The sequence below is a fragment of the Arvicanthis niloticus genome, chromosome 6 (genome assembly GCF_011762505.2).
Source record: "Arvicanthis niloticus isolate mArvNil1 chromosome 6, mArvNil1.pat.X, whole genome shotgun sequence".
Lineage (NCBI taxonomy): Eukaryota > Metazoa > Chordata > Mammalia > Rodentia > Muridae > Arvicanthis > Arvicanthis niloticus.
In genome coordinates this window covers 2,289,038-2,308,048 of record NC_047663.1, presented here as the reverse complement: position 1 = coordinate 2,308,048, position 19,011 = coordinate 2,289,038, and the positions used below count along the sequence as shown (strand labels likewise).

Here is a 19,011-nt window from a genome sequence, read left to right as displayed (position 1 = left end):
CAAACAGATATCAGCAATATGCATAAATGTACATACCTTTTAGTCTTCACAATGGCCAACCATGAAGATCTAAGCCCAAGCTGGCATTGTGCCATCCCCCGCATGACTGCAGAGGTGGCAGGACACTGGCCAGCCTCCTTCACGGACTGGGATTGGCTGGGCCGAAGCCTAGAACCTCCCAGTCAGTTCCATCACTCACAGAACGGATGCTACTACCAGGAGACTGAAATCCTTAAAGCAGAAGTAAGGGGTTACTTGCAACTACTACCTATGACCCTGAGTTGGTGCTGAGGACACTCACACCATGAAAGTTCAGGAGTTTCGGTTGGGGCCCATGTATATACCTGACAGCCGGGCTGCCTCCACCTTCATCGCGCTCTCAGCATCTCCTCGCCGGCCGCTGCGAGCTTCTTGCGCCAAGTCCAGTGGAGCTTCTTCGCTCACAGACAGGGTGGTGAGTGTGCTGACCACCAGGATGCCCAGGCCGACCCAGAGCACCACCTGGACCAAAGAGCCCAAGACAGGAGGAATGAAGATACCCAGCTGGAAGCTATGGAGACTCTGAAGCTCCCTGGAAAGAACAGGGTTCTTTTTCCTTTTCTGACACAGGATACTGCATGGCCCACCAGCCTCAAACTCACACACTTCCTGCCTCAGCCTCAAGTGCTGGGATGAGTTGTGCACGAAGGCCAGGCTAAGGTCGAGTTTCTCAACTACTGTGGCAAGAGAAGCAAGAATCTCTGACAACTATCCACTGTGGAGTGGTGGCCCGTGCATAGCCTTCTTCAGGTCCATGCTCCCAAAGGACCCCACAGTGTAGGCCTGTGAGGGATGTGGGCCACACAGGTTGGCTATCCTGCCATCATGTTACCTACATCAATTCCCAATAACAGCTGGGACACATCTGACCTGGCAAGGTTCGATACCCTGCCGGGATAAACAGGGATACAGGCTTTCCCTCTCATCCGAGGTGGGAGTGGCCATCGGTCCCCCAGGGGTACATTCAATGTGCTGCTGGCTTTCTTGAGGACCTTTCCTGCTGATGGACCCTACAACAGATAATAAATCCTGTGGTACTAACAAACCCCTCAGACCATGCCACCAGACACCTGCTAAGCCACCTCTCTACTGTGTGTCTGGGATGTTCCCAGTACAGGTGTTGCTATCTGTGCCTCGGTCTGGCCTCCTCAAGCTTCCTGAGGGGCAGTAACTCCTAGCTCCACAGTTCTGCAAGAGGAGCCGGCAAGGTGACCTCTTAGCCAGGGGACACTCACTGCCTTGACGTCTCAGAACCCTTAACCCTTCTGGCAGAAACCATGGCTATCCAGTGAGCCAAAGTCTATGTGGGGATACTGCCTTCCCTGTATCCCCTCCAGTCAGTACATACATTCTACAGTACTCAGGGGGTTCAGGGCCCCTGCCCTCCCACACCCTAAATTCTTTTCTTAGCTCTGTGGAGGCTGCTTCCTGAAACTCAGCATACTAATGCTTCTTATGAAGAAAAGACTCAGGGCTCAGTGCTCACTGGGATGGCCAACAGTCATCTCAGGAAAACCAAACAGGTACAGTCACAGCCTCTGGACGGCACCCTCTCCCCAAGGAGGCAGGGGCGCGAGCTAGCACAAAGATGGCTGACTGGTGCTGAGGCTGTCTCAGGAGGTAGATCTGATGACTCATGCTATGTCCTCATGACCTGTCCTAGGCTGCCCCTCTGTTTTCAAAGTTCCTGTTCCCCAGCTCTGGCCTGGTAAAGAACAGAAATGCAGGTTCTGGATACAAAGGTCAGAGGATCCGGATGGAAATTTAAATCAGCCGCTGAAGGAGCCGAGAGAGCTTTACATCATGGTCTGGGCCCAGAATGCCCTTCTCAGTGTGACACTGACTCTGGCAGGCTAACAGAACCAGTCTCCCTCACCACCTTCTTACCCAGCACAACACATTCAGTATTTCTCAAGCTAACTGAGAAATGACCTTTTGCAGAAGCCACAAGAGAAAAAGTTTCTCCATAACCGCATTTGCCACCCACTAGTGGGGCAGGCAAGGCCTGGAGAGCAGTGAGTGGAGCAGAAGGTAGAAGGCTGCTGCTCCATGACAGAATCCGAGTTCCCTGATGAGGATGGAGCCCGGGGACTCTGACAAGGCCTGATGTTCCATCCCCTGCGCACCCAGCAAAGTAGCTCTCCCAAATGACCTGGACCCAAGATAGAGACATTTGTTGGTCATTTTATGTCAGTTATTTTCAATGAGGACCATCATTTACCAATTCCATGGAGAATAACAAGGAAAGGAAACATTTCATCCGTGACTTTGAATGATTTATTTCCACCTTCAGCTTTTTGAGCTTAACACCACCACCACCCAGAAAATAAAACAACCACCCATTAACTCTGCTGATACTGGGAGACGAGTTTCTTGAAAAACTCTAATTACAGGCCAGGTGTGATGGCACATACCATTAATCTCAGCACTCGGGAGGCAAGTCAGGGGATCTCTGAGTTCGAGGCCAGCCTGGTCTATAGAGCGAGTACCAGGACAGCCAGGGCTCTGTAGGGAGACCCTGTCTCAAAGGCAAAACAAAAAGAAAAATCCCCATTACAATCTGCCTTAGAAACTGAGTTCACAAAGTTCTCAAGACTGATCAGAGCAGACAAGAGGTCCCCAGTCCCCACGTGCCCTCCTCTTCTTGAGGACAGGTGGGAATACGAGCTCAGAGCACACTGGGAAACTGTGAAGTAGAAAACCAAGATCGACTTACACAGGGACGTGTACATAGGACAAGAGTAGTATTCCAACTACGATCTATGGGACCCAGAAAACAGACCCAGTCCCCTGGGTGCCTGATGTGCTCCTACCTCAGGGGACCCCCAACCTCCCCTCTGAAACAGACCCTGACTCCTGCTCCACAGAGCACAGGCCAGCAGGATGCACAATCCAATCATTTACTGAGACCAGGGAAACAGGCTCTGCCTACTGTGAGGATGTCTACCGGACACCAGCACACACACCCCCAGCTGATGGTCTCCAGCCTCCTCTTACAGAGTGTGGACTCACCCCATACACATACTTGTAAGCTGTTGGCTCCGTGGGCACCGGCCTCTGTCTCTGCAACTGCCAGCCAGGCCAGCCAGGCCAGCCAGGCCTGCTTCGCCCACTGTCATGCACTCACTCTCTCCTCTGAAGCAGCAGACAACCCCAGGTAAGAGCTCCAGATCTACTCAGCTTGAGGGAGCCATGGGAACAACAAGGCTAAAGACATCAAACTACAGTCTCACCTGTGGGGGCGGGGGCGGCCTGCAGCGAGCGCACTTATCAACAGCCAGGCACCTAACTGAAGCTCTCGGGGACACTTTTGCCACAGTCAGAACAGAACACACCCAAAGACCACTAAGTGCTACTGACCACAGGCACGGAACTTCTGTTAGCTAGTACCAACAGGCGGGACACACATCCTGGGTAGTGTGGGAAGTCCAGGGTCCCAAACTGTTCCTGAGCTGTACTGGGCTGTGGGTCGCTGTCCGACTGCCACCCTGTGCAAAGCAGGGCTAACAGCTCCTTTGGAGTTCTGAGCAAGGGAATCCAGCCCTGTCTTCTGCAGGGCTGCAAGGAAGGTTAGAAAGTCAGGGAGGGGAGCCAGCCCAGGGTAGCCTCAGGCCCAGGGAGAAAGCCAGCCTAGCCTCAGAGTCAGCCCAGCTCTCAGAACTGTGCCACAGCTTCCTGCCGCGGAAGAGCTGCTTCTGAAGTGGGGATCTTGATCGATAAGCAGGATCCGGTGTGCCAGACACCTGATTTCAGAGCACCCTGCCGACTGCAATCCTGGCATCGATCCATCTTAATGCAGTCCAGAGCCAGCCAGGAAAAGACACAAATTCACCCCCTACAGTTCAGCTCCAGCTTGGGAAACACAGGAGTCTGCCTGGGGCCACAGTCCAGAAACATCCCATCCCCCTATCCCCTCAAGGGGCTACACTGTGGCTCCATGAGGAGCCCTAACTCCTAACACAGCAGAGGGAGGCCTAGGACTGGGCAGAGAACACACCTTTCTGTTCTGACAAAAAGGTCCATACACTTGAATCCCAGAGACAGAACACACACCCAAGGCCAGGCCACAGCTACTCAGATTCTGGTACTAGGGCCAACAGTGTGGGTAAGCGGGTCCCCCTGCCTCAGGCACCTCACTCTAGCAGGCTACAGGACAGGCGCTGACCTGCTGAGAGCTCACTGCTATGTGTGCACAAGTGTGTGCCACTCGCACTTGACCAAGATCACCTGATTCCAAAATGGGGCCAGCAGAGCCTTTTTTCCTGGAGGAATCCACTCCTCTTTTAAGTGTCCCTGGGACTGCAGCGCCCCCTGCTGGTTTCATAGCAGGAGATCCTCAAATAGCAACCAACAAGGCCAGCCGGCCTCACTCAGGATTAGAGACAGAAAGCAACTGCTGGGTGAAGCTAGGTTTTTTGTTGTCATTTACTGGGCAGTGTGGTGCTTTCTAATTATCCTTCCTTCTCGCACCTTCACACCAGCTGCCTATCAGCCGTGAACTCATTTTTTTTTTTTTTTTTTTTTTTTTTGGCTCTTCTCGAGGTCCCTGAATAGAGAGCAAACACCGAACTGAGCCAACTTTCAGCTGCCCGAGGAGCTGACTCAGCTTGTCCCTTCTGCAGGAGCAGCTAGAGCTCCTGGGACAGGGCCTGGTTCCTGGCTCTCAAACCCAGCCACACTTCCAGAGTCTGTTTTCCACAGTATGGAAGTCACCACGTGCCCTAGCCGGCCAGAATGAGTACCTGTTTGAGAACAGCGACCCAGGCTGGTGGATTCATGGCAGAATGGCAGTATCTTCCTACCCCAGCCAGAAAAGGAGGTCAAACACTCAAGGCCCTCAGAAACAGTTAAACAGGCACAGATCAAGCCTTGGCATGATGCAGTCAGTGTGTGTTTAAGACACAGCACACCAAGCTGTGACCATGCTTGCTCATTCCTAGATGAATGCAACAGGTCATGTATGTGTGGTGACATATAGAGGCAGTTCCAGCTGCATAAAGACAACTCCAAACTGCCCACTCCCACCACAGGCACCGTCACAGGCACTGTCACAGGCACAGGATGACTCACACCGACAAAACAAACAGGCGTGTGGCGATGGGAAAGAAGAAAGTGAACCAGGAGATCCAGGGAGGGCTCAGTGAGGTGGACAGGAAAAACAACTATAGGAAACCCACAGATTCCCTGTACATAAACGGCTAGTCACCATCAGACAGACAGGCAGACAGGCAGACAGACAGAGCCATACAGAAGCCAAGTGCAGGAGACAGGGAGCTTGACTGAGAAGACCTCAGGTGACAGCTGAGTCGGAAGTCACGGTGGACGTTGCACATGAGCTACCACACAGGCGCTCGGCCTTCGTTAAGTGCATCTGTAGCATTAATGCATTCCAACAGGAACAAGACCAAAGGGGAGACTTAGGTTTCTTAGGTCAGTTGATTCAACTTTCATTCATAAAATAAATCAAATGACAACCAGAACATTACTGATGAGAACAATGAGAAAGAGGAGAGTTGAGAGTTAGGAAGCCAGGCACGGCAGGCAGGGTTAGACAACAAATGGCAAGTCACAATGTAGACAAGTAAGGGTCACGGCTCAATTGGTAGACACCTGGTACCACACATGAAGCCTCAGGTCAGATCTCTGGTACTACACAAACCAGCCATGATGGAGCACACCTGAGAGACAGAGGCAGGTGGATCTGGAGTTCAAGGTCATCTTTGGCTATGTGGAAGGTCTGAGGCCAGCCTGGGCTACATGAGACCCTTTTTCGTAGGCCAGGCTATAAAAACAAACAAATGCAGCAGATGCTATGCCGCTGTAGTGGTGAGCAGAGCAGGGGAAAGACCAACAGCAGACTGACATAAGGTCAACTAAGTGACAGACCAGGACTTCCCTCTGTGAGCCACCACGTGGGTGCTCAGAACCCAACTCAGGCTCTCTGGAAGAGAAGTAAATACTCTTACACGCTGAGTTAACTCCCCTGCCAAGAAAACCTTTCTTCCTTTGATTTTTACATTTATAAATTTGATTTTATGTGCATGAGAGCTTTGCCGTCACAAGTGTGCACCGCCTCATGCCCACTGAGGGCGGAAGTTACAGATGGCTATGAACCACCCTGCAGAACCAGGTCCTCTTCAAGAACCACAGATCCTCCTGACTGCTGGGCCAACTCTCCAGCCCCAAGAAGGTCTCTCTAACTCTGATTCCCTCCCACCTCACCCTCCCCAAAACACCAGATGTGGTCAAACACTAGGACCTGACAATAGGAAAACCATCTGCCATCCGGCAGGCGATGAGTTACCCTCATTACGAACTGCCCCATCAAGTGCCACAGAAAAGCAGGTATCCCACAGCTCCCATTTACCCACAGTGCCGAGGAGAACAGTGAGGTCAGCCACTTGGCAACACAGGCAGCAACTCCGGGAGCAAGGTAAGCACTCAGGGAAAGGCCCCAGTCTAGACTCCAGCGTGACTCAGCAGGTTGGGCACTGAGAACTGGGAGCACGGCTCCAGCAGCCACAGCCTGAAGGACAGAACACAGCCCATGCAAGCATGCTGCCCGTGTGTGCCGATCTCAGGTACACGCCAGACAGAGCAGCTGCCAAGATGAAAGGCAGTGAGCATGAGCAATGTGAGGGCTGACAATGTTTAACCCAGACCCTAGGAATGCGGCCACAGTGAACCCAGGTTTGCCACAGCTAGCTACAGCCTCTGCCCATGATGTCATAGGACACTCCAGTAGGTCACACCACTCAGAACCTCTGTAGCTTCTTAAACATGATGACTGAAAAATACTAAGCATGCCAGGAGACAGACTAAACCACGGAAAGTTAAGGACCAAACTGGAACACCAATCAGAACCGAGGGCAGCCGCTCCTACATTTACCATGGGGTTATTCATACCTTGATAAACCCAAGGCAACTTGAAACTATCTAGAGTTGGAAATAACAGCTAATGCACCTGGGCCTTAGCTTCCTCTCTGATACTGCGATAAACACACTGACAACAGTGCCTAAGGGAGAAGGGGTTTACTTTGGCTCACAGTTTCAGGGTACAGCTCCCCATAACAAGAAAGGCATGGTAGCAGGAGCCCGAGGCAGTTGGTCAGCTGCATCCTGGGCAGGAAGGAGAAGGAGATTAAGCTCCTGCTCAGCCCACTTTCTCCATTCTACAACGACCCAAGACCTGGGATGGTCCTGGCTCGCTGATAGGATGAATAGTCCCATTTGATTGGGAATGAAGGTAGCGCCTCACAAGCATGCACAGAGGCCAACCTAAGCTAACCCCCATGGTTGTGCCTAGAGGCTTGTCTCTCGGGTGGTCACAGGTGCTGTTAAGCTGACAGTCAACACTAACCATCATGCCATTTCTGGTCTTTTTTTTCCTCCCAAGACAGGATTTCTCTGTGTAGCCCTGGCTGTCCTGCAATTCACTCTGTAGACCAGGTTGTCCTTGAACTCAGAGATCTACTTGCGTCTGCCTCCTGAGTGCTAAGATTAAAGACATGCACCATTACCAGCCCGGCTGCCATGCCTAGTCTGGAGTGTCACTGACTTCTCTGGGAGTGGGCTAGAAGGGAGCAACAGCTTGCCATTGCTGCCCAGTGCCACAAGAGTCTTACACATCCCTGACTTGAGAAGATCAAACTTCCACGGACAGCATCTACTGAATGTGTATGAACTTCATACCACTGTAAAGTCAAAGAGCTATGCAGGCACGCTGCTGTGAGAAGCCATCCAAAGCAGAGGCCGCGACAATGCTGGGGCTGTGAGGCAGCTTAGTGGATATAATGCCTGCTGCACAACTGTGAGCATCTGTGTTTAAGCCCCAGCGACCATGCAGGGCCCAGGTTCAGGGAGAGAAAAATAAGGGACCAAATGGTAGAGAAGATGCCTTTGGCCTGAATGTTCTCGTGTTCGTTCTCGTGTTCGTTCTCTCTCTCTCTCTCTCTCTCTCTCTCTCTCTCTCTCTCTCTCTCTCTCTCTCCCTCCCTCCCTCCCTCCTTCCCTCACTCCCTAACCTCACCCCCCACACACATTAGTAAGTAATGTCCTGGGGTGGATGGAACTGCCTTTAGTCCCAGCAATCAGGAGGCAGAGGCTGCCTGGTCTACATAGTGAGTTACAGGATAGCCAAGGTTACATGGTGAAACCCTGTTTCATAAAAACAAAAACAAAGCCGAGCAGTGGTGGCGCACACCTTTAATCCCAGCACTTGGGAGGCAGAGGCAGGGGGATCTCTGAGATCAAGGCCAGCCTGGTCTAACTCTAGGACAGCCAGGGCTACAGGCAATCCCTGTCTTAAAAAAATGAAAGACAAATTGAAATTCTTGCCTAAGTCAGTGAGAGTGACTCTGCAGGTAGGAGGCAGCGTAGCACACCGCCTGCACTCTGTAGCTGCAGGAAGAACAGCACACTCCCTTACACTTCCACCCTGGCACACGAGAATATCAGTAGGAAGAACAGAGACTGTTGTGCGCTTCTTGTTGCTGTAACACAGCACCAGACAAGCAGCTTAAGCACAAAGGTTCATCAAGGCTCGAGCTGAGAGAAGGGACCGCGGCAGGAGCATGAGGCGGCTGGTCACACTGCATCAGCAGCCAGCGAGCAGAGATGAGTCCAGGTCTCAGCCCACTCCCTCCTCTCTAGTCAGCCCGCCCCAAGGTCCAAGGTCGTGGATGGCAGATAGAGTGGCTCCTCCCATATCAATCAGGCCAATGAGCCTCGTCTAGAGGGTGGTCGCCTGCGGTGTTCTAGATCTTGGTGACAGACAGTATTAATCATCACAGACACACCCACACCAAAGACAAAACAAAACAAGCCAAAGAGTGGAAAAGCTAACCTGAGCAGAGCAGACTAAAGTAGCTATAAACCATTTAGGGACACAGACACATGGAGCAGGTGCTTCACAAGGCAAAGCATCAGCTAACGACACAGCCTCAGACTGAAAAGCAGACTCAAGGGGCTAAAAGGACACAAATCTACCACTAGGAATTATCGCACCTTTCTCAGAACTGCTAAGATTTTAAAAGTCTGTACAAAACGCCCAGTTTGTGACGTTAGGCCCAAGCAATCAGAGAACATGCCATACGTCAGACCATGAAGCATGCTTAACCAATGGCAAGGAGCTGAAACTCTCCAATGTATATTTAAAGAGTTACTAAAACCCCCAAAGATCTGAAAGTTGTTATGGTTTAGATTGGAAGCATCCCACAAAGGCTCACGTGTTGCATATTTGGTCTGGTCTCCGACCCGTGAAAGCGATCACTGAGGGAGAACAGGCTTTTCACAAAGGCTTGCCCTTTATCAGGGGCTGAATGGAGGTGGCGTTCGCCACTCTCATCTGTTCTCTCTGCTTCTTGGACGCCACAGGTGAGCAGCCTCTGGCACACACTGCCATCACTGTAACAACATTGTAACTCATACCTAAAATGAGACCAAGGACCACACCAAAACTCTGAAACTGTGAGCCCAAATCAATCTTTCCTAAGACTCTCACGGGCGTTTGCCACAGTGATGAAGTCTAAGAGGCTGTGGGCAAGAGAAGACGTCAGTGGAATCAAACTGTGCAGGGCTGAGCGATGGGTCAGCTGCTAGGAACACGGCCACGCTCTCAGAGACCTGAGTTCAGTTCCCAGCACCATGTCAGACAGCTCACACCACCCTGTATTCCATTTCCAGGGGAGGGAAGGCCTCTGGCTTCTGCTAACACTTGGACTCAAACACACAAACCCACATATATACACAGCATTCAAAATAAAGTAAATCTTTAAAAATATTAGGAAAATACTGTCAATTGGAGGTGCTATCACCTCTACAATCTAGTCAGCAATGACAGTGTCAGCAATTACTCGGGAGTAGGTCAAGCATGCAGAGGAACACTGACAACAAGGAGCACTGACAGCAAGGAGCACTGATGGCAAGGAGCACTGACGGCAAGGAGCACTGAAGGCGAGGAGCACTGAAGGCGAGGAGCACTGACGGCAAGGAGCACTGACAGCAAGGAGCACTGACAAAGAGCACTGACAGCAAGGAGCACTGACAGCAAGGAGCACTGGCGAGGAGCACTGAAGACGAGGAGCACTGAAGGCGAGGAGCACTAACAATGAGGAGCACTGACAACACGCAGTGACAAGGAGTACTGATGACAAGGAGCACCTTCAAGAGGGAGAGAGTGTTTGCCTCCCAGTACCAACCATGGAGGAAAAGCACAGAGGCTCAGCACATGAAACAGGCAGAACAGTTATAGGAGCGACCAGCACACCAGTCAACAGAGGCCCCCAAGAGCCTCAAACAGACAACAGGGACTGAGAAGGACACAGCAGGGGTCAGTGTGGATCAACTGGACAGCCACATGAGTCCTGTGTTACTTAGGTTGATCCTATTGGGGTGAATGATAAAAGCCACCAGAATAGATCTTTAGAACCTGGGACAGGCAGCTATCTCTACTTTTCTTAAATAGAACCGAAAGGCACTAAGGCGAGAAAAGCCAATAAACTGGGCCAAAGTAAAATCTAGAACTTCTGTCACCAAAAGATGTCCAGTGCCACGTAAAGTAACTTACAGGGATAACCCAGCACCTGGGGTACAAAGTCAGTTCTTCTTGTTTCAAAATATGGTGCCAGCAAAACAGCTCAGTGGTTCAGCTTCCAGCACCCACACCAGGCTCACAATTGCCTAGAACTCCAGTCCCAGGGCATCTGATACCTTCTGGCCTTCAAGGACACCAGGCACACTCATAAACATCCATTCATTGATGAATAATAAACTGTAAAATGTAACTGGGGCCACTGAGATGGCTCATCCTATAAAGGTGCATGCTGCAAAACTTGACAATTTGAGTTCAATTCTGAAATCAGACGGTAGGAGAGGAATGAGTCCCACAAGTCCTCCAACCTCCACATGAGAACACATGTACACACGTACACACATACACACAAAGTACTTAAATGTAATTAAGGGGGGAGAAAGAGATGTTCTTAAGAAAGAAAAAAGTGGCAGGCAATGGTGGCTCATACCTTTAATCCCAGCACTTGGAGGCAGAAGCAGGAGGATCTCTGAGTTCAAGACAAGTATGATCTACAGAGTGAGTTCTAGGATAGCCACAGCTACACAGAGAAACTCTGTCTTAAAAAACAAAATAAACAAACAAAAGAAAGAAATTAAAAAAAAAAAGCCAAACAAATGTGAAATATATACATTTGATTAAAAAAAATGCATAATCCATTAGAAACTCCTACAAAGCAAACAACAAAAAACTCTATAAATCACTAGGACTACACACCTTTGATCCCAGCACTAGGGAGGCAGAGGCCAGCCTGGTCTACCCAGGGAGTTCCAGAACAGGCATGGCTACACAGAGAAACCCTGTCTCAAAAACAAACCAACAACCCCTATCACCCACATAACAGCAAGGCCCTCATGCAGTGACTGTAACCACCACACAGACATCATGAGACTTCACGACACCAAGCTAGAACCACCAGAAGAAACAATGGTAACCTTTTTTTTGAAATGCAGGGTCAGAGGATGAGAGGTGCTCACAGGGAGTTTTGGGGTGTCAGGATATCCCATTTGGCCTGGAGGGTTTCTAACTGGGGGTCACACTGCCAAACTAAGCGAAGCTGTAGTAAGAACTGCTTTCTACACACATCGCACCTTTCTTCAGTGTGTGTCTGTAGAGGCCCAAGGCTGCTGCCTGCTCTCTTCAGTGGATCTCCAGTTTACTGAGGCAGGGTCTCTTGCTGAGCCTGGAGCTCTCTGATTCAACCAGTCTAGCTACCCAGCCTGCTCCTGGCATTGTCTCTGTCTCTCAAGTGCTGTGATCACTGGCTGGCCACCATGCCCACGAAGCTTTTACGCAGGTTCTGGTGACGCAAACTGCAAGCTTCCTTCATAGTTGCACATGTGCTTTGCCCATTGAACCACTGCCTAAGCACACACCTGATTCCTTAAACATCGACCAGCACTCATCAATAAGAAAACACTCAATAATTCCCTAAAAAGGAGGCAGAACCACAGGCACTTCATAGAGAAAGACCCTAAGTAGCTGTGTGCCTGAGACGAGAACCCCACTCCCTGTGTGGGAGTCACGGCCTCATCAGGCACAGGGCGGGAGGCTCCCACTCTGACCGGGAGTCTCATTTCTGGAACACTGTCTACAGGAATGTCCTCCTGTATAGAGAAACACCTGTGCCAAAAGCACAGAGAAAGACCCTAAGTAGCTGTGCCGAGATGCCAAAGTGGGAGACGGACTGCGGATTTCCATGTCGTGAGCCCTAGGACACGGTTAAAATAAACGGCAACACTGGACGCTCGCACCTGTGGTTGAAGAGCACCCTGCCGTGGATGTTAAGCAAAGACAGAAAGCTACACTACCAAACAAACAAGCTGGAGCATGCCCACACACAGTCCACCTAGGACACCCCACTAATCCAGCAGTGGTGCTCTCTGTGGGAATGAGTGTCTCCTGAAGGGGACAGCTGAGTCACAGTAGGAACAGACTTAGTGTCATGTCTTGGGAAAGGAGGAGAAAGTGTCCTCTCTGGGGAAGCCCTGACACACATGGGGCAGAGACCGAGCCACTTGTGTGGCCCATTCCCCACATCTCCTCTCTTTGTGATAAGACACTGAGAGTGAATTGGCAGAACCTGTCTGAAGGCCCTCTCCCTGACTAGACTGATGACAAGGGCCAGGCCACCTGGTGGGCAACTCCCCTCTTCATCCAGGGGACACGTGCACATGGCCTAGGGAGGGACACTCACCTGGGCTGAGGGGGCGCTCTTGTGGGCTTTCTTGTAGATCAGGGCTGGGCAGATGAAGCAGATGAGGCTCCCCATCGTCGCTCCTGTGAAGCCAAGGATGGTCTCCACTACAAATGAACACACAGCACGGCTGACTGGGAGCCTGCACTCACCGGGCGTGAGAGTGACAGGGTCACTACAAAGGCTGCCTGAGTGCCAGTGGACAGATCTGCTGTATCCAGGGGGCTCTACCACCATTTCCACCTTTCTCCTCTTTCTCATACACTAAAATTAGTAGGAGCAGGGCATCCTGGGAAATTGTTGGCAGCTGATCTTTAAAGGGGGTTTCCTATAGAAAATCAGAAGTTGGCTCCACATGGCCTAATACACACTACCCACTTGTTAAGTGCCCTAGCGCTTTGCCCTAAGATGTGTGTGTAAAGGATACAATGGGCTGGCTGGCTGAAGCCAGTGCTCCTGTGTTTGGTGACACCAAGCTACAACCGGCCTGCTGGGGACTGGGTATGACCTTGAGGTTCTAGGCATACTAGGATACTAGAGAAACTGGCATGAGACTGAGAGTAATCTTAGCTGAACGCTAAGCATGGGCCAGGAACGTGGGCCTTGGGTCCCCCATGCAACAAGAAGAATGGGGCAAAACTAAGGGCAGAAAGGGGGCAGCAGGGCCAGTCACCTACCATTGGGGATCATGACCCCACCGACCATGGTTCCAAACACCACTGAGAGGGTAAGCGCTTTAAACCGGAGTGGGGGCATGTAGCCTCCTGCAGCAAAGGTTCCATCTTTTTGCTACATGAAAGAAAAAAAAAAAAAAACCAAAACCAGTTTTGAAAGGACCACTTTCCAGTGGCATAACACCACACAGGGCTCTGCCAAGCAAGTCTATCTCTGCGTGGGCCAGGAAGGAGCTCACCTGGCAGGTGACTGTCCCAGTATAATTAGATTTGGCTGAGCGGCTTTAACGGAAACCAACAGACTGCCAGTTAAGCCGCCTAAGTGTCTAACTCTCCACCCGGGCCGCATATCTTAAAACCTTTGAAATGTTAGTATTACATTCTTGTTTTGGTTTTTAGTTTTTCTCTTAGAGCAAAGACAAAACAGAGTCTTAGACACACAAACTGGACAGCAGAGTAGACTCCAGAGGGACAGCCCTGTTGGCTGAGTCAGCTGCTCATCAAGGTGCAGCTTCAGAGTACACGCTGAAGCTCTACATGCACACACGCACCAAGCACAGACGCTAAACTGTTTTATCATCATCACATGCACCACGCACACACGCACACACGCACACATGCTGTTTTCATCATCACATGCACCACACGCACACGCACACACGCTAAGCTGTTATCATTCTCAACAGATCTATGGTGGACACTTAACAATTTCAAAGTTCAGAAAGGAGGAAAGTGGAGAAGGATTTGATGTGACACATCCCAACACCCTGCCATGCCTGCACACAGGACACTCTGAGGTGTGGCACCACAAGAGATGTTGGCCTCAGAGTCTACATGCCTAAGAGTCCTACACAGCATGGTTCAGATCTTGGCTCTGGCAGCACCAGCTGTGTGCCTCTGTTTCCCCTCTGACAACAGAAGTATCTCCCCGTTAAGTTGTTGATCCTCATCTGAACTGACACATAGGAAGTCTCGATTAACACAATGATCACTCCTGGGCTAGGAATAACAGCCTCCCCGAACTAGAATTTCAAAGTGACTTATTTTCATAATAGACATTAACCCAGGATAGACTGAGGCAGCTGCAGCTGGAATCTTTCACTGAGTAAGGATGACAGTTTTTCATAACCCAGGAATCCCAGTCACAGCACACTGGAAGATGACCAGGAAATTCTCTAAAGGAGGAATTAGGAACCTGTGTGTCAGATATTCCTGAGGACAAGCAGAAAATCTATCAATGGGAGAACATCTACAAGAGATGATGTAGGTTTCCATGGAAACACAGACAGGCTCCCAGTAAATCCACTGAAAACACAGGAAAGGGAAGGGAAAGTAACACTGTGAACAGACAGATACAGGGAAGCAGCCACACGCATGTGAAGAAGGCCAAGAAGCAGGTGAACTGTTTTTCAAGACAGGGTTTCTGGGGTGGGTCTGGCTGTTCTCGAACTCAATCTGTAGTCCAGGCTGGCCTCAAACTCACAGAGATCCACCTGCCTCTCCTTCCAAGTGTGGGATTAAAGGTGTGCACTAGCACTGTCTGGCAGTGGACTTACTTAATAATTCTTTTTGTTCCATTATTGATTGTTTAACTTTACAAAAGAGATGAACACTAGCCTTGGGAGACAGAGACAGGTAATTCTCTTTGAGTTCAAGGCCACCTTAATCTGGATGGTGACGTCTAGACCAGGCAGGGTTACATAGTAAGACCCCATTTCAACAAAACAACTCTGCAAAAGAAGGGGTACATTATGCAAAACCTCACTAATGCTGTTCCAACCTGAAACACATGCACACACTGAGTTCACATTAAGCAATGTGACACGGTCTCAGGAACCCACAGGCCAGGCTCTACAACAAGGATAGGGTGCAGTGGGGTGAGCTATGGTCACAGAGCTGTTCTCACCTTTGTCCCTCAAGGGACAGAGTCCTAAATTCTACTTTGCATAGCATCCAGATATGTAACACTAACAGGTACACTAGGAGCATGCATGTGAGAGACATTCAGCCTGTGGCACTGGGCCTCTACTGTCACTGGCCGCCAAGTCCATGGGAAGGAGTCACAGACAGCACTGCCATGATTCCAGCAGGCAGGAGCTCTGTGCCAGTTGTTTCTACTGTTGTTTCTACACGCTAGGACCAGCGTCAAGTCCCTCACCCCAAGTGATGTCCCTCACCCCAAGTGACGTGCTCGAGTGACCTTGTAATTCTGGCCACCAGGAGTCCTGGCTGATCAGACAAACCATGTCTAAGATGTCAGGCATTGAAGCAAAAGCTGCCACCACAGAAAACAGCCCAGGCAGTGGAGCTAACTTGCCAGACTCAGGACAGGGCACCCTGTAAACAAGGATAGAAAGCTGGGATGGAGAGGCTTGACGAATGTGAGGCAACCCAGGGCAAGCCAGCACCAGAGAGCCTTCAGTTTCTATCCCTGTATTTGAACGTTTCTTGTGAAGGACACACACACACACACACTCACACTCACACATTGTGCAAAGGTTCTACCAACATATTACCAGAAGTCACACCAAAGTACAGAGCAGAGCAGCACAAGCCTATCCCACAATGCCAGCTGTGATCAATGTGATCAATGTATCCCTGCTGCAGCCTCCCCAGGGCCTGAGGTTGCTAGCATCAATGTGGCCAAATCCCAGAGATAAACTGAGTTACCTACGCAGCTGGCATGGCCCACAGGCCTTTCTTATATGAACTTTGAGCAGTGGGTGAACTTTAGCATACATGAGGGCCAATTCCTAGCAACAAAGGAAAGAGGGAAAAAAGGGAAGGAGAAGGGAAGGGAAGGGGGGGAGGGGGAGGGGGGAGGGGGAGGGGGGAGGGGGGAGGGGGAGGGGGGAGGGGGGAGGGGGGAGGGGGGAAGGGGGAAGAAGGGGGAAGAAGGGGGAAGAAGGGGGAAGAAGGGGGAAGAAGGGGGAAGAAGGGGGAAGGAAGGGGAAGGGAAGGGTCTCTATTAACAACTTCCCAAGAGGGAAGAGAGGCTCAGCAGGTAGAGACAGTTGTCAACAAACCTAACAGCCTTGGTTTGACCCCAGCATCCATGAGGTGAAGAGAGAGAACTGGACTCTATTCATTTCCTCTGACTTCCATTCACAAACCATGACAGTAAGCCCTACTACCATCACTAAATAAAAAGTTAAATTACACACAAACAACAAAAGCCACTTAGTTTCAGCTGGGCATGTTGGTACACACCTGTGATCCTAGCACTCAGAAAGCAAAGGCAGGAGAATCCTGAGTTCCAGGCCAACCTGCAAAACATGGCAGACTCCCCTCAAAATAAGCCAAGACTTCATTTCACTTGAAGTTTGTTTGGACCAGTAAGATGTCTCGGCAGATAAAACACTTGCCAGACAGCCAAACAATCTGGGGACACACACACACACACACACACACACAGAGTTTATTTCTAACTAGAAAATGCTCCACCTACCACTGTCATGAAAACACAGAACTAGCCCAAGAGAATGAAAGAGGACTGTTACCTGCTGCTCAAATAGCAGTGTGTTCAAGGCCTGTCTGCACGGCAGAATCATCATGGGGAAGCCCACAGCCACAGACATCACGAAGCCCACTCGGATCATCTCTGTCACCGGATTGGAGGGGAAGTGTATCAGTACGTTGCCTGTGGTGGCATCAGTGAAGCTGACGTAACCAAAAAACCCCACCTGTGGGAGGAGGAGAAAGCACCGTGGCCAGCTCTGTCTCTGACCGCCTGTCTCCCTGTCTGTCTGCTTTATCCCAGACTGGTCTCAGAGTACCTCCCCAAGGAAGCTGGCACAAGACCCACCCTCCCAAGGACACAAGCACTCCTCAGCCCTTCAGTCCTGAGACTCCCAGTGACAGAGGTGGACTGCTGTCAGCAAATGTCAGTATAACTTCAACAGAAACATAAATGAGGCAAAAATGAGAAAGGAAGGGTCTAGAACGCCTCCTTCAGAGGAGCCACTCTTAAGCTGGTTTCAAACTCAATGAGGAGCTGGACACAGGGACTCAGGACTGTGACCTCAGCTTTCAGGAGGCATAAACAGGAGGCAGATAGTTCCAAGCAAACCAGAGCTACACAGTAAGACCTTGCCTCAAAAAAACAAGACTGGGGCTGGAGAGATGGCTCAGAGGTTAAGAGCACTAGCTGTTCTTCCAGAGGTCCTGAGTTCAATTCCCAGCAACCATATGGTGGCTCACAACCACCTGTAATGAGATCCATTGCCATCTTCTGGCTTGCAGACATACATGCAGATAGAATGGTGTATATATAATAAATAAATCTTTTTTAAAAAAAAGACTGAAAAAAACAAAACAAAACAAAGAAACAGTCAAATAATCGTGGGGTTAAGAGGACAGAAGACTGCAGGACCGGACGGTGCTGCACTGACCGCTCAGAAGACTGTGCAGGACCAGACAATGCTGCACTGACCACTCAGAAGGCTGTGCAGGACCGGACGGTGCTGCACTGACCACTCAGAAGACTGTGCAGGGCCGGACGATGCTGCACTGACCACTCAGAAGGCTGTGCAGGACCGGACGGTGCTGCACTGACCACTCAGAAGGCTGTGCAGGACTGGATGATGCTGTACTGACCACTCAGAAGGCTGTGCAGGACAAGACGATGCTGCACTGACCACTCAGAAGGCTGTGCAGGACCGGACGATGCTGCACTGACCACTCAGAAGGCTGCTGCCACAGCAAGAGCGGGAGCTAAGGTGCAGCCCCAGCACGCTCACATTCTCCTCTCTGACAGCATTTCTCTACTCCTTGGTTCTGGGGATCAAACCTATGGGTCATGGATGCAAGGCGAGCTCTCCCAACTAGGCAGCTTACTGATCGCTATAAGTTTATTTACAGAGACCACAGAGAAGCCAGGTGTGGCATAATAATCCCCACTCTTGGGAGGAGAAAGCAGGAGGATCAGAAGGAGTTCGAGGCCTAAGCTACATGTGAGCTTCAGGACAGCTTTAGTGACACAGTGAGATGCTGTCATAGATAGATAGATGGATGGATGGATGGATGGATGGATGGATGGATGGATGGATGGACACAGACAGACAGACAGTCAGACATAATAACTACAGCACTTAAGTATATTAATAAGAAGAGCCAAGTGGTGATGGCACACACCTTTGATCCCAGCACTTGAGAAGCAGAGGCAGGCAGATCTCTGAATTGAGGCCAGCTTGGTCTTCAAGGCAAGTTCCAGGCCAGCCAGGGCTCCACAGAGAAGCCCTTTCTTGGAGTGCAAGTGGAGGGAACTACTGAAAATGGTCATAATGCTTATGGACTGGGGCATCTGCTCACACTGGGGTCCCATGCACCACACACAAGGGGAGGGGCTGCAGCCGCCTCAGCACCACTCTTTGTAGTGGGAATGCTTTCTGTGGAGAGAGTTAAAGCAATCTGGAACCAGCCTTGGCCAAGATGCCTAAGCTCTTCAGACTAACAATGGCAGCACAGCTGGGTGTGGTGGTGCTCACCAATAATCCTTGCACTTGTGAGCATAAGCAGGAAGAGCACCCCAA

The 19,011-nt window shown here is 50.6% G+C and overlaps 1 protein-coding gene across 11 annotated transcripts in view; it reads right to left on the bottom strand.

The window, feature by feature from the left end:
- Slc38a10 (solute carrier family 38 member 10) overlaps nucleotides 1-19,011 on the bottom strand; it is a 46,282-nt gene that overhangs the window by 11,768 nt on the left and 15,503 nt on the right. For all 11 annotated transcript variants that reach the window (XM_034504826.2, XM_034504822.2, XM_076935339.1 and 8 more), the window contains 4 exons: nucleotides 16,981-17,163; nucleotides 13,484-13,595; nucleotides 12,807-12,913; nucleotides 345-501 (listed from right to left, as the gene is read on the bottom strand). In XM_034504826.2, coding sequence (XP_034360717.1) covers nucleotides 345-501; nucleotides 12,807-12,913; nucleotides 13,484-13,595; nucleotides 16,981-17,163 — 559 coding nt within the window. The remainder of the gene's footprint in view (nucleotides 1-344; nucleotides 502-12,806; nucleotides 12,914-13,483; nucleotides 13,596-16,980; nucleotides 17,164-19,011) is intronic.